Below are 15,700 nucleotides of genomic sequence, written 5' to 3'. Positions count from 1 at the left end.
GATCTTGCGTGGAGCCCCAGATCGAGGGAGATTATCAGTGGTCTTGTATGTCTTCCATTTTCTGATGATTGCTCCCACAGTTGATTTTTTCACACCAAGCTGCTTGCCTATTGTAGATTCACTCTTCCCAGTCTGGTGCAGGTCTACAATACTTTTCCTGGTGTCCTTCGAAAGCTCTTTGGTCTTGGCCATGGCGGAGTTTGGAGTCTGACTGTTTGAGGCTGTGGACAGGTGTCTTTTATACAGATGATGAGTTCAAACAGGTGCCATTCATACAGGTAACGAGTGGGGGACAGAAAAGCTTCTTACAGAAGACGTTACAGGTCTGTGAGAGCCAGAGATTTTCCTTGTTTGAGGTGACCAAATACTTATTTTCCACCCTGATTTACGAATAAATTCTTTACAAATCCTACCATGTGAATTCATGGATTTTTTTTTCACATTCTGTCTCTCACAGTTGAAGTGTACCTCTGGTGCAAATTACTGACCTCTGTCATCATTTTAAGTGGGGGAACTTGCACAATCGGTGGCTGACTAAATACTTTTTTGCCCCACTGTATTAATGTGTGTGAATGAGGCTTGTAGTAAAAAATTTTTTTTGCCAAGGGCAGTAGAAAAGCGCTAATCCATTTTCCATGACTTTTTTTCTATTCTTACTAGTGCTGTCAGCGTAAATCTCGTTAAAATAACGTTAATGCGGCAAATCTCCGTTAGCGAGTTAACGCGGATCAACCCGTGCACGGGGCTGCACGGCGCTAACGTGTTAACCAGCTAACCGCGCTAACGCATTGACACAGTGCAGCCCCACGCACAGGGCGGTCTGCGTTAACGAGGTTATGGTGTAACGTCATTTCAATGAGATTAACGCTGACAGCACTAATTCTTACTGTATAATTAGTCTACTCTGGCACTATGGACATAAAAATGTGGAATACCTTGGGAACAAAGAGCAGGGCGAGTGTCACAGTGATGGTGACATGGGTGTGTGTGAAGGAGAGCAGAAGCATCCAATCAGGATGAAGAGATGGAAAGGTAAATCTGTGGGAAGCAGAAAATATAGAATCATCCCACGTCAACGTGTGTTGGCTTTCTATTTCGTATGGTACACAGACATATTGTTAAGCATGTGATGGGCTTTACTGCCTTTCTTTTCAGACACATTGACCTTAGTGGTCTTGGTTACTGTTTACCGGAACAGGTGGAACAGAGAGGAGAGAAGCAGCTCATTGTGGATGGCGATGCCCATGTAACGAGGTTCATGGAAAGCTGAGGGTACTGGCCTTACAGCAGTCCACAGTGAACTCCCCCAGCACAGGAACAGAAGCTCAGCTGTAGCAGAAGACTTTATAATCACTTGGATGTTCAAGAATACACAGTACAAATGTTGAAACTGGTTTTACTTCACTCTAACAGTAGTTTTGTGGTGCTTTATGTTGTGCGCTAAAGCTCTTAATACTGGTGACAACTTAAATACCTTTCTTGAATGCAATTCAAAGAAGTCTCATTTAAGCTTATTCAACAGTGAATTTATTTTTTAAGATATATTCTGGTTTCTTATAATTTAATGGCCAGCTATTTACTGATGTATACTTTTTTATTTTTACCTAGAACTTAAGTTGTCAAGATAATCCCAGTGAATTGCTGACAAAGTGATCCTGTGTGCCCCACTGGATTTTATTGTACCAACGCTGCCTTCTACTTTGTTGTCTAATTTATTGCTTTAAGGAATAAGTATAAAAATGGACTTGTAATGAACTATAATAATAAAGTTGTAAACTTGCCCATAGGTGTGAATGTGAGTTCGAATGCTTGTCTGTCACTATGTGTTAGCCCTGTGATAGACTGGCGACCTGTCCAGGGTGTATCCCGCCTCTCGCCCTATGACAGCTGGGTTAGGCTCTAGCCTGATTATGATGATGACACATCTAAAGTAGTATTTACTGAATTCTTAGACCTAAAATGAATCAGATTATCTTTATTATGTCCTTATGCATAAAGACTTAGAGGTGAAAGAGGTTTTACTTTCTTTTTATCATAACTGTACATAGATATAGACATAGGTACACTTTGAGATTTAATAGAATCACTGTAACAGCTACTGTATGTTTAATGATGCTGTTGATACTCTTAACAGGTTCTTTACATGTAGTTTACTTACCTACAGCCATCATGTAGTCCCAGCGGTCAAGGTAACACATGTTGAAGCCCTGTCCATCAGGTGTGTTGGTTGTGATGAAGACTGGAATGTTTCTGTCACGATTCTGCATAACACCCACCGTCCATGCACACAGGAACCAGCTGACTGTCATCAGCATCACTCCCAGAATTCTCATTAAATGGAGGCTGGACATGTAGGGCATTCTCTGGGCTGTGCGTGACAGGAACACCTTCAGTACTCTGGTCCAAAACAAGAGCAGTATTGGCCCTTAATGTGGAGTATTTGAGTACTAAAGACAAACTGGTGCAACTTGTAGTAAACAGTAAAGTCAGTGACTGAGTGTTGAATTTGATGTCACTTCAATATGAAGTTTCTTGAGAGATGTCTTTGCCTGGAGAGACTTTTGATATCAGTGGAATTAGGCTCAAAGTAAGTAATGTAAGTTAGACAAAAATCCACAGAAGAATTTTTGCTCTCCACAATAATTGCAGATTTATACAAGCTGGGGAGATCTCTGGGAGCTATTTCTAAACAACTGCAGATTTCAAGATCATCAGTTCAAACAACTGTAGATAAGTACAAGTCATCCAGATGTGTCACCACTTTGCAAAGGTCTGGCAGAAGACCCGAAGGGTGACAGAAGAGATTGGTTAGGAAGTTTAGGAACAACCCAGGAATCACTGATTATCACAAATTATTCAATGTTACCTTAAATAAACAGATGGTGAAAACTTGGACATAATTGGGTGTTCCAATTGGTTTTGGAATGGATTAAGAAAGTAAGCTAACACATGAACTTCCCAAAGCTCTTTAAGCATCAACCCTATTGAAAATTTAGGGACTATGCTTAAAACCCAGGTTTGTGACAGAACACCAACCAATTTAAATTAACTCTATCAATTTTGCCAAGAAGGGTGTTCAAATCTCCAGCCAAAGTTATTCCAGAAACTTGTTGATGGCTATCAAAAGATCCAGGATCAAGGTGCAACTTGAAACCTGCCAAGTGATGTTTAACCAAATATTAGTGTGAGTGTATGTATACATTTAGCTTATACGCAGACCTTTGTGGATTTGAGAAAATCCACAATAAATCACTCAATGTTTATTTGAAAGGTCAGAAATCAGAAACATAGTCTTCCCATTTATGGTACACTCTGGGTGTACAAGTTAGCAAACTTTAGCTGATAAGTATACGCATATAAATTCAAGAGGAACATGCTCTTTTCCCCCCATAAAATTACACAGTCTTAAAGGCAAGTGGTTTAACTTAGTTTTGAAATGAATCATTTTATAGTCTCTTTATAATATAGTTTTGTTTGCTAAAAAGCAAAACAAAACAGACATCTATTGTCCTCCCAGTACTCCAAAAACTCAATTAACTTTTCAATTTTAAATAATAAATAAAAATACTATGTTATGTGGAAACCATCGTATACAAGTTGCTCTTTGACCACAAATAGTGTCTGTATCAAAACATATAAAATATATGACAAATATGACCAATTTCATATTATTTGATATGAGATTTATATTTGTAGATAATCACTGAACCCAAATGTTATTTAATTATAACTGAATGCAGTTGTGGATTTATAAATAGGCCTAATTTCCTTCCAGCTCACTCAGAAAAAGATCATACAAAATATCTTCCAGTAAAATAAACTAAATATTTTACAGTAAAGTTCATGTATTTTTCAAGAAATTTAGCATTTATTCAAAGCCATTAACCACTGTGCTTTGATGTTTAAGGAGAAGGTATTAAACAGAAGCACTTAATTTTAACTACATTAAATGTTAGTATCGACTACTCTCAGTGCTAACCTACCTGTACATCTTAAGTGTGACTGTGCCGTAGACAATGGAGAAACCAAGCATTCGCACCCAGCGGAGCAGGATGCACCTGAAGGTGCTTGGCCTGAAGTACATGATAAAGACCTGCAGAGACAAAGAAAGAAATGCTTAGTAAAAGAAAAACTACAGCTATACACGACCAACCAACAGTTTCTATTGGTGTATAGATAGTTGGCGCAACCAGTTATTAGGTTTAGGAGGCGATCACTTTTTCACCATGTAGGTTTTGGATTTCTTTCCCCTTAATAATAAACGCCTTCATTTAGAAACTGCATTTTGTGTTTACTTGTCTTATTTTTGTCTAATATGCAATTTTGTTTGATAATCTAACAGATTTAAGTGTGACAAACTTATCAAAAAATAGAAGGAGGTAAACACACCACTGTATGTACATTACCAGTCAAAAGTTTGGACACACCTTCTCATTTAATGTTTTTTCTTTATTTTTTTTTAATACTTTCCCCATTGACAAACTGAAGACATTGGACATATGAAGCAAGATATATGGAATTATGTAGCAAAGAAAAAATTGATAAATAACTCTAAATATCTCTTATATTTAAGATTCGTGAAAGTAGCCACCCTTTGCTTTGCTGACAGCGCTGCAAATCCTTGGCCTTCTCTCAGTGAGCTTCATGATGTCGTCACCTGAACAGGTTTTCACTTCACATGTGGGCCTTGTCAGGGTTCATTTGTGAAATTTCATGCCTTCTTAAAGGAGTTGGGACCAGGGGCGGAGCGTGGGGGTGGCTTACTGGGCTTAAGCCCGGGTTGTTTTGTAGTGTAATTTTTTCATAGTTAGATGTCTGGCTGACAACTGTATAAAACAAAAAGTGCAAGCAATATTCGAAGCACATAGTGCACACTGTGGGAATTTACGACTGTGCGTGAATCCCCCCTGATATTGGTATGATCAGGCACTAAGCGACTGAGGGAGGGGGCGGGGCAGCTGCTGCCTGTGAGTGCGCTGTTGGAGAAACGGAGCCAGCCATACTAAGGAGAGCTTAAGTTGGACCAGGTACCAAAGCAAATCATTCGTACTGTACAAATAATGTAAATATGACGGTGCATCACGAAAGATTGATATCAAACTGATCACTTGACCAATATTACGTTACTTGCTGTTCAAGTGAATCAACAAATGGCGAAATGAAAAGCCGAACAAATGCAATTTTTTTTAGAGAGTCTTAGCTTACGTGTGTTTATTTCATATTTTCAGTTCTTACCCTCCCCGACTAAATCGGTTTCAGTTATGTACTGAAATATAAGAATGGACATTCGAGGGTTCTTTCAAAGAAAAAACTCAGGTAAATGTTATTTTATATATTATGCTTTGTATGTTGTTCAGTATATTTCTATGCAAAACAAGAGGGATTTGAGTACACAGCAGGATATTCACATTTGTAACCAGATATTTACACTTTATGGATAAAACATAAAACATTTTTACTGTACAACATCAATTTAGAGTAAACTTTTGTTTTAGATAAATATTGAAATATCTTTTGAATTAGTTAAATGTCAGAATAAAGAGAGACAGAGCTGTCTATTTTTATCACTTTCATCAAATTTAGGAGTACATGTACACTAAGTTTATTGTTAATTAATAAGAAACTCCAGAGATTCCATTCTGAGCTGAAGAAGCTTCTGATAGGTTAGTAGAGTCCATGTGAGTAAACTGGTGGCACAGCTGTGGATGCATATAAGGCAAAACACAGAGCCTGTTTCTTTAACATGGGAAAATCAAGAGATGTCAACCAAAACACCAGGAAAAGAACTGTGGAGCTCCATAAGTGTGGCTCAGTTTGAATGCAATTTGGTGCCATTTGCAATTAAGAAATACAGACAGTTTCTCTCTTTACTCTTAAAGTTAACAAATACGTTTTTTATATTTATCAATCTAAAAAAATAAACATTTAGTCTGATTTGATGTTACAATTAAAAAAGTGTTTTTATCTGAAGAGTTTGTAAATATCTGTATATTTGATGATTGTCAGCACAAAGAGGGAGAGAGAGGAACAGAGAGGGAGAGAGAGGAGAATGAGGACAGAACAGAGATGAACAAGAGCAGGTGAGACACACATGTTAGTCAAATGGTTGTTTACCAAAAGTATCACCGTATCATAGGTCCTCATGTATCTCGTACCTAGTGTTTCTTTTTATGTTTGTTATTTTTCAAATTCTATATTTATTAAGTTATGCAGGCTTGTTTGCACAACAAGGCTGAATAATTATATAAACTTTTCTCAATCTAAATAGTGGACTTTGGTAGAATTAAAAAATAAGTGTAGTGCAGGTCTATGATGATTTTTAGTGCTGCTATCATCTAGTTCTGATTCTGGTTCGGTCTTGGTTAAATCCCAAGTAGTCCTGATTTTGAACTGTTGTAGTCCTGTTTTAATTCTGGATCAGTTCTGGGTCTGGTTGAATTGGGGTTTAGTCCTCGTGTCTTGATACAGCCCCGAGTTTGTTCTGCCTCGCTGCTTAATTAAAAAACTAGTTTAAGGTGTCCTGCACATGTGATATATATTTTTTCCTATATGAAGTCATTCTTTTTTGAACAAAACTCAAAACACAGCCTATTAATCTTTCAGTCATTTCTACCCCCCCCCCCCCAAAAAAAAAAAAAAAAAATCCCACATGCATACTACCCTTTAGGGCTAAGCCCCAGGTGTTTCAAATGTCTGGCTCCGCCTCTGGTTGGGACCATCAGTTGTGTTGTGCAAAAGTCAGGTTGGTACAGAGCTGACAGCCATATTTGACAACTGTTAGAATTCATATTATGGAAAGAACCAGTCACCTAATTAAAGAGAAACAACAGTCCACGATTACTTTAAGAACTGAAGGTCAGTCAGTCCACAAAATTGCTAAAACTTTGAGTTCCCCAAACATGCTTCCAGACTGTGTAAGGGCTATTTGACCAACACGGAGAGTGATGGAGTGCTGCCCCAGATGGCCTGGCCTCCACAGTCACCTGACCTAAACCCATTTGAGATAGTTTGGGATGAGATGGACTTCAGAGTGAAAGCAAAAGGGCTAGCAAGTGCTCAGCATCTCTGGGAACTCCTTCAAGACTGTTGGGAAACCATTTCAGGTGCCGACAGCGAAGAGGCCGCTAGAAAAGCTGCAACCACCAAGTACCTGCAGAGGGTCAGGCAAGTCCTGAGGAGTCAGCTGAATGGTAAGAACAAGATCCAGGCCATCAACACGTACGCCCTGCCCGTGATCAGGTACCCTGCTGGGGTAATAGGCTGGCCAAAGGAGGAGATAGAAGCCACTGACATAAAGACAAGAAAGCTCCTTACCATGCAGCTCCTCCACAGTCACCTGACCTAAACCCATTTGAGATAGTTTGGGATGAGATGGACTTCAGAGTGAAAGCAAAAGGGCTAGCAAGTGCTCAGCATCTCTGGGAACTCCTTCAAGACTGTTGGGAAACCATTTCAGGTGCCGACCTCATCAAGCTCATTGATGGAATGCCAAGAGTGTGCAAAGCAGTAATCAAAGCAAAGGGTGGCTATTTTGATCTAATCAAATTTCAAACACGTTTTGAGTTGTTTCACACTTCACACTGTTTATTACATAATTCCATATGTGTTCATTCATAGTTTTGAAGTCTTCTATGATGTAAATAATCATGAAAATAAAGAAAAACCCTTCAATGACAATGTGTGTCCAAAGGTTTGACTGGTAGTGTATACATACACACACCACATCTGTTTTTACTGATGCCTCTGCTGTCCGTATAAGCGCACATCACACCTGACTGTAATCACTTTGCTGTGATGGTAGCATGAGCAAAACAGTGTCAGCCACTCAGGATAAGAGCATAATCTATATCTTGTGATAATGTAAATGCAAACATACATCACTGTGTTCAAACTGCTTATACAGAATAAACTGTTTAGAGTGACAACTTATAGAACAAAAGTCATGGCAGGAAGGCCCGTTTAATCAGTATAAATGGCCAGCACACAAACACAGATTGGGGTCTCTGTTATAGATGGAGCTGCACAGCAGAAAGAAATAATGTGATTGGTCAACCCAAAGATATAGTGCAGTGAGTAAGCTGAGCAAAATAAAACAATCAATGACAGAATAAATGAATCAATCCAATAATCCAGTAACTCCAGTGATTATTTATTGGGAACCTGTGTTCTCCAGTGCAGATTTGCATCATGGGGCTCTAAACCAAGCTCTCCTCTGATCTGACATTGTCTTTATTAACTATATACTCAAAAAATGACTTTAAAGCTGAGGCTAAAAATGAGAACACAGATATCCTGATGTCTTCTAGATGCCAGTGATATCCAATAATAAAGCTCAAATCCTCCTCAATAAAACCAGTTCAGTTCATTAATATAAAAATAAAGCTGCTGTTCTTATAAAGCTGAACTAATGAGTGCAGAGGGACAACAGTTGTTGTTCTCTAAAAAGTAGTTACTAAGTAGCCAAAAGGTACCTACTACTACAGGTGCTACTACACCGAGACACTCATATTGATCTTTTTTTTGTTGACATTAGAAAATCCTGCTACGTTAACGGGTCATGGTGGATTTCAAAACCAGCTTGAGTATGTTGGTGGGATGGTCAACAACCTTCCTTCATGCAGGGGATTTATTTGTAGATGAAATGGCAACTTTACTTCAGCGACACCCCAGTGAGATGACAGACCGAACTCTGACCTTTCATCTGGGGCTTTCAGAACTACAGTCAGCTATGTGGGCTGCAGGTCACCTTTGAATAAAAAAAAAAACCCTCACACAACATGATCCCAAATATTTGCTCATTTCCAGTCTTGCTTCCACCTCTTACGTCACCACAGCAGGTTTTAGATCTTTAATTTCATAACTGAAATATATCCTGTATTCATGTTTGTATATTCTTGCCTTCCATGCTTTCATCTGCATCATCATTTTGTATAGTTCTACACAAAATGAACTGACACATGTATCTCTGCATTTACATTTCTTTTTCTTCTTTCAGCTGCTCCCTTTAAGGGTTGCAACCGCAGATCATCTGCCTCTATTACATTAAATCTACATTTACATTTACAAGTACTTATTCACGTAAATTGACATTTATGATATTTGCATTTATTACTGGCATTGTTATTATTATTTAGCTCTTAAATGGATACCAAATATACCTGCAGGCTGCTATCTGAATAAAGGTGAGATGACTTGACTATATTTTAGTTTGCCCATCATCGATAGGTTTGAATCGAGGGGGAGGGGCTTCTGTATTTGCAGGGTTCGCCCTTCTTATTGACATCACACAGAGCCAAGAGTCCTGAATCCTGAGCTTTTTGTTTGCATGGATTACTTGTAAGATGACTCTGTTTCATAGAAGCACCTACCACTGTAACAGCATATATAACATAATAGGTCCACTTAACTGTGTGTGCAAAACACTGCAATCCACTACACATCTTACTTTTGGATAGCAGATTCAATAAATCTTAAAAATGAATGTGTCCTATATATTACACTGTAAAAAATAAATAGCTTTGAAGATCATCACTTAAATATTCTTCAAATGTTAAAGTCAGCATTTTGTTTTGTTTTTTAAGCTGTCCTGCCTACAGCTTTAACAAGCTGCATATGGTCTGCATCCACATTTACTTTGCCAAGAGGAGCTCTATAAACTCTCTATAGGCTCATCTTGATATCCAGTTTCTTTTTATTTTATCCTTTTTATTTTTTTTAAGAGTTTGCATGCTCTTCCTGTGTTTGTGTGGGCTCGCTTCCTCCCACAGTCCAAAGACATGCAGTTAGTGGGGTTAGGATAGCTGGTGAATCTAAATTGCCCATAGGTATGAATGTAAGTGTGAATAGTTGTCTGTCTCTTTGTATTAGCCCTGCGACTTTCCAGAATTGCCATGACCCCAGGAAGCAGCCAGCCGAAAGAAGCCGGTCACCCAGTCCAGAGCCAGCACCCGCGACTGCAAGCACCCTGGACCCCACACTTCAAGAATGCAGGGCAGCAATGCTACCCCACCATCTCACCACACCTCAGCTAAAGCTTGGCCTCTTCCAAATCAAAGGCCAAGAAAAATCCTGTTTCAGAATTAGGATTGTCTCATGTCTCATGATCATCCATCCATCCGTTGCGGGGACAGCAGCCTAAGCAGAGAAGCCCAGACCTCCCTCTTCCCGGCCTTCTCCTTCACCTTGTCCGGGGGAACAACAAGGCAATCCCAGGCCAGCCAAGGGATATAATTTCTCCAGCGTGTCATGAGTCATCTCATCCTTGTCAGATGCTCGATCCACCTCAACTGGCTCCTTTCAATGTGGAGGAGCAGCGGCTCTACTCTGAGCCCCTCCCAGATGGCCGAACTATCCCTATCTCTGTTGGAGAGGCCAGCCACCCTTCAGAGAAAGCTCATTTCCGCCGCTTGTATCCACACGTATTATATGATCATGTTGCTTTTTACATATACAATCTAATGCAACCACCAAATACAAAGCACCTTATGAAGTGAATAATTGCTCTATTATACTCTCAAAATTCACGCCCAGAATCCATTAACATGTTCACACACTCGACATTAAACTAAATCATCTGTAATGCGGAGCACAGGACCAGCTCTGCACACACTAAATCACTCTGTAGATCAAATTGACTGACACTTTCAGATAGATTAAAAGAAAAAAATCACATCCGGGTTATGTTAACGCCTCTTTAATTGGTAAAATGAATCTAAAGATTGATTGATAATCTATGACCGGAGCTGAGGGAGGTTATGAAATGTGCCGACGATGAACACGCCCTCGCATTTCTCATACACGCCCTCAACCCATTCACCCTCCCTACAAATCGTCCATTGTCACATAATCTAAGATATGGAGCTGTGCAGTGATCCGTGAAGAGCTCTAATCTGTGGGGCTCTCAGTCGGCTGGCTCGGTCAGAAACTCACCGGGAAGTAGAGGAGCAGGGAGCCGAACAAGATTGTCTCCAGCAGCAGCAGGCCAGAAGCCCGGATCCGCTGCGGGTGGAGGAGGAGAGGAACAGCTATTATGAGAAGCTGTTGCAAACAGTACTACAGAATATAATACACATTAATGTAATGTGGATTATGCTACTACTACTGCTGCATCTGCGGTTGATTTTATGATTAGGATTAATTATCAGACTAAAAGTTTCATACAATAAGATGATGAATAAAAACTGGATTGATTTTTTTAACATAATGTATTTGGCTCAGCAGTCACCGTCAACCTTCCATCTAAACATGATCTATATGGTGGCCTTGCTAAGCCAAAAGATGTGACTCACCCGGTTGCGACGATGCCGGTAGGCCACCAGCATGCTGATGAAAATGAGGAGCATGAAGACCCCCTGGATGGCGAGCACACCAGACCTAAGAAGCCAGTCCTCCTGCACCCAGCATGGGGTACCGTCCTGGCAGCTCTTACAGCCCGGCCAGCAGGGGAGACAGATGGGCATGTTCGGGTAACACATACCATTGCTGTCACTCTCATTCACAGGGGCTCCATCTGCATCGCATACAGACACACACATCTATTCAACCTACACAAAGCCATGGCAAAACCTCATATACATGCAACCTCCTCAAGGAGCTTAAAACAGTATGTTAAAGGTTTGCATAGATTGGGTCTAAACGATTCATCTTAATTTTGAAATAATCTTTTTTAGTTTTGAATTTTGACTTTGAAAGATCTGGTTTAATAATTAGCACAATTCCTGTTGTTGTAGATGGTCCAAAACCAATGGGTGCTGTCATGGTGGCTGCATCTATGATTTAAACGGTCTGACTGCTATGAAAACCAGCCTAAAGAGACCTGGTAGCCTGCTGCCTTTGCAGATGCTTGAAAAGAGTTAATTTGTTAGCAGCAGTGGATAGTTGATCGTCGCCTGGGCACAGTTTGCACTTTACCATCAATTTCTTGTTCTTTGATGCAAAACAAATAAAAGTAATGTCCATATCTTTGCTTCTCAAAAGCAGAAAAAAAAGAAAAATGACACATTTGACACATTTTTTTTTTTTTGTATAATACAAGTAAGTGACAGTGGTCAATTTTTGACAGTGTGGTCAATCAACTATGACCCTCCGAAAAAAGAAAAACATATTTTTAGATTTGATTTTTGTAAATCCCCCCCCAATCTGGACATAAAACAATAGACAGAGCTGCTAGGTCAAAGTTAAGGCAGCAACCTCCAGGGAGTTTCACAGTTAAACCAACAGATTACTTAATATCTGTTGACTTACCTGAGTCCTGAGGCGATACGTCAGGGCTGTAGTATCCTTCTTTACAGCGACAGCAGTACTGACCCAATCGAAAGCCCCGGCCTGGAACGGGAATACACTGCAAGAAACACGGAGTGTTTGTTTTTCTTCCTTTCTTTTGTTATATATATATTTATATATATATATATATATATATATATATATATATATATATATATGTATATATATATATATATATATATATATATATATATACAGATAAATATCTCGCTCAGATACAGATAAATATCTGAGCGAGACAGATAAATATGAAGGCATGCCGGCTCGGACGTCGCCCAGATCAACAAGGTCCGCGTCAGGTGTTGAGGAACCAGGGCACCCTGACGAAAAGTGGGCTACTGGAACAAGAAGGCATCGGTGGGCAAGAGACGAAAACAGGGTGTTGTTGGAATGCTACTACGCAAGTAACCCCGGCGGAAGGGGCTACATGAATGGGATGAGGGACCTATGGATTCTTCGATACCCAACATCCACAATGACGGCGAAACAACTAGTAGCTCAGTGTTCCAACATTCGAAAGAAGGGACTGCTCTCACAGCTAGAGATTGACGAGGTACAACACAAATGCTACGGCAAGGAGGAGTCAGGACGCCAGGTCAGGGGGGAGATATCATCACCCCCACCCAAGATTGGGTTCATAGCCCCAAGTGTGATAGGAGAAGGATCGTTGAGTGCGAGAGGAACTGACCTGAAAAATAGGATCATGGCCAAGCTTGAAACCTGGATCCCCCGTAGCCGGTTACCAAGATTACGTGAAGTACCCTCAGAAGGTCTGCTAGATGATGTTAATGCAGCACTACGGACAATACCTACAACCACGATTACCGACACTAACAAGCTGATCTACAATACGGCAGCAGTGATCAGTGAGATGCTTGGCTACAAGTTGAACAGCCACAAGGGGCAGTACCCTCCATGGAGAAGGAGGCTAGAGGGCAAGATCAAAGTAGCACGGAGGGAGGTTAGCCAACTAACGGAGTTGCAGAAAGGTGCGACAAAGAAGGTGCATAAGAAATACAGCAAGCTGTCCATACCTGAGGCCTTGGAAACTGCCAAGCAAAGACTCACAGCCTTGGCCAGCCGCTTGAGGAGGTACACCAGAGAGATAGAAGGCAGGAGAATAAACCAGCTGTTCTCCACAGAACCAGCAAAGGTGTACTCTCAGTGGCAAGGGAACAATAAGAGAACAGCACCACCAAGGCCGGAGACGGAGCAATACTGGAAGAGCATATGGGAGAAGGACGCAACCCATAACGGCAATGCTCAGTGGCTAGTGGATCTGAGGGCAGACCACAGCGACCTCCCTGAACAGGGTCCAGTAACCATCACAGTGGCAGATATCCAAGAAAGGGTCTCCAGTATGAAGAGTTGGACAGCACCAGGGCCCGACATGGTTCACGCCTACTGGCTAAAGAAGCTGACTGCACTCCACGAGCGTCTGGCAGCACAAATGAACCAGCTGCTAGTTAACGAGAGACACCCGGAATGGCTAACCGAAGGTCAGACGGTCCTGATCCCCAAGGACCCCAAGAAGGGACCGGTCCCCTCCAACTACCGACCAATAACCTGCCTCAGTACTACATGGAAGCTCCTGTCAGGCATCATATCGGCTAAGATGAACAGGCACATGGGTTAATACATGAGCGGGACACAGAAAGGAATTGGCAAGAATACCAGAGGCGCAAAACACCAGCTACTGGTAGACAGAACAGTCAGCCGAGACTGCGAGACCAGACTGACCAACCTGTGCACTGCCTGGATTGATTACAAGAAGGCCTATGACTCAATGCCCCACAGCTGAATACTGGAATGCCTAGAATTGTACAAGATCAATGGGACCCTAAGAGCCTTCATCAGGAACTCAATGGGGATGTGGCGTACATCACTAGAGGCCAACTCCAAGCCCATAGCACAAGTCACCATCAAGTGCGGGATCTACCAAGGAGATGCTCTGTCCCCACTGCTGTTCTGCATAGGCCTGAACCCCCTCAGTGAGATCATTAACAAGACTGGCTACGGATACCGACTACGGAACGGAGCAGTTGTCAGCCACCTCCTGTACATGGATGACATCAAGCTGTATGCCAAGAGTGAGCGAGACATCGATTCACTGATCCACACTACCAGGCTATACAGCAATGACATTGGAATGTCGTTCGGACTGGAGAAGTGTAGTCGGATGGTAACAAAGAGAGGGAAGGTAGTCAGAACTGAGGGGATTGAACTACCAGAAGGCAACATTGCAGACATAGAGGACAGTTACAAGTACCTGGGGATCCCGCAGGCGAATGGGAACCATGAAGAGGCCGCTAGACAAGCTGCAACCACCAAGTACCTGCAGAGGGTCAGGCAAGTCCTGAGGAGTCAGCTGAATGGTAAGAACAAGATCCGGGCCATCAACACGTACGCCCTGCCCGTGATCACGTACCCTGCTGGGGTAATAGGCTGGCCAAAGGAGGAGATAGAAGCCACTGACATAAAGACAAGAAAGCTCCATGCATGGAGGGTTTCACCCCAAGTCCAGCACCCTGAGGCTGTACGCTAAGCGCAAGGAAGGGGGCCGGGGACTGGTGAGTGTCAGCACCACAGTCCAGGATGAGACAACGAACATCCAAGAATACATTGGGAAGATGGCCCCAACTGACCGAGTGCTCAGTGAATACCTCAGGCAGCAGAAACCCAAGAAAGAGGAGGGAGACGAGGAACCATCATGGAAGGACAGGCCCCTGCACGGTATGTACCACCGGCAGATAGAGGAGGTGGCTGATATCCAGAAATCCTACCAGTGGCTGGACAAAGCTGGACTGAAAGACAGCACAGAGGCACTAATCATGGCAGCACAAGAACAAGCTCTGAGTACAAGATCCATAGAGGCTGGGGTCTATCACACCAGGCAAGACCCCAGGTGCAGGCTGTGTAAAGATGCCCCAGAGACAATCCAGCACATAACAACAGGGTGCAAGATGCTAGCAGGCAAGGCATACATGGAACGCCATAACCAAGTGGCCGGCATAGTGTACAGGAACATCTGTGCCGAGTATAACCTGGAAGTCCCGAGGTCAAAATGGGAGATGCCCCCAAGGGTGGTGGAGAATGACCGAGCTAGGATCCTGTGGGACTTCCAGATACAGACGGACAAAATGGTGGTGGCTAACCAACTGGACATAGTGGTGGTAGACAAACAGAAGAAGACGGCTGTAGTGATCGATGTAGCGGTTCCGAATGACAGCAATATCAGGAAGAAGGAACACGAGAAGCTGGAGAAATACCAAGGGCTCAGAGAAGAGCTCGAGAGGATGTGGAGGGTGAAGGTAACGGTGGTCCCCGTGGTAATCGGAGCACTAGGTGCGGTGACTCCCAAGATAGGCGAGTGGCTCCAGCAGATCCCGGGAATAACATCGGAGATCTCTGTCCAGAA

At 42.0% G+C, this 15,700-nt stretch overlaps 1 protein-coding gene across 2 annotated transcripts in view; it reads right to left on the bottom strand.

Moving 5' to 3' along the window:
* The window catches only part of gpr179 (G protein-coupled receptor 179), a 34,800-nt gene that overhangs the window by 7,400 nt on the left and 11,700 nt on the right, over positions 1-15,700 (bottom strand). The window contains exons 3-9 of one of the 2 annotated variants that reach the window (XM_040004238.1): positions 12,244-12,340; positions 11,289-11,509; positions 10,930-10,998; positions 3,984-4,093; positions 2,159-2,397; positions 1,191-1,329; positions 936-1,038 (exon numbers count right to left, since the gene is read on the bottom strand). In XM_040004238.1, coding sequence (XP_039860172.1) covers positions 936-1,038; positions 1,191-1,329; positions 2,159-2,397; positions 3,984-4,093; positions 10,930-10,998; positions 11,289-11,509; positions 12,244-12,340 — 978 coding nt within the window. Of the gene's footprint in view, positions 1-573; positions 1,039-1,190; positions 1,330-2,158; positions 2,398-3,983; positions 4,094-10,929; positions 10,999-11,288; positions 11,510-12,243; positions 12,341-15,700 lie in introns of those variants that run through there. The other variant, XM_040004239.1, reaches the window with a different exon arrangement.

This window comes from Simochromis diagramma, unplaced genomic scaffold (assembly GCF_900408965.1).
Source record: "Simochromis diagramma unplaced genomic scaffold, fSimDia1.1 OVJJ01000565.1, whole genome shotgun sequence".
Classification (NCBI taxonomy): domain Eukaryota; kingdom Metazoa; phylum Chordata; class Actinopteri; order Cichliformes; family Cichlidae; genus Simochromis; species Simochromis diagramma.
The sequence above is the reverse complement of the archived record's forward strand: the minus strand, read 5'-3'. Positions and strand labels throughout refer to the sequence as shown.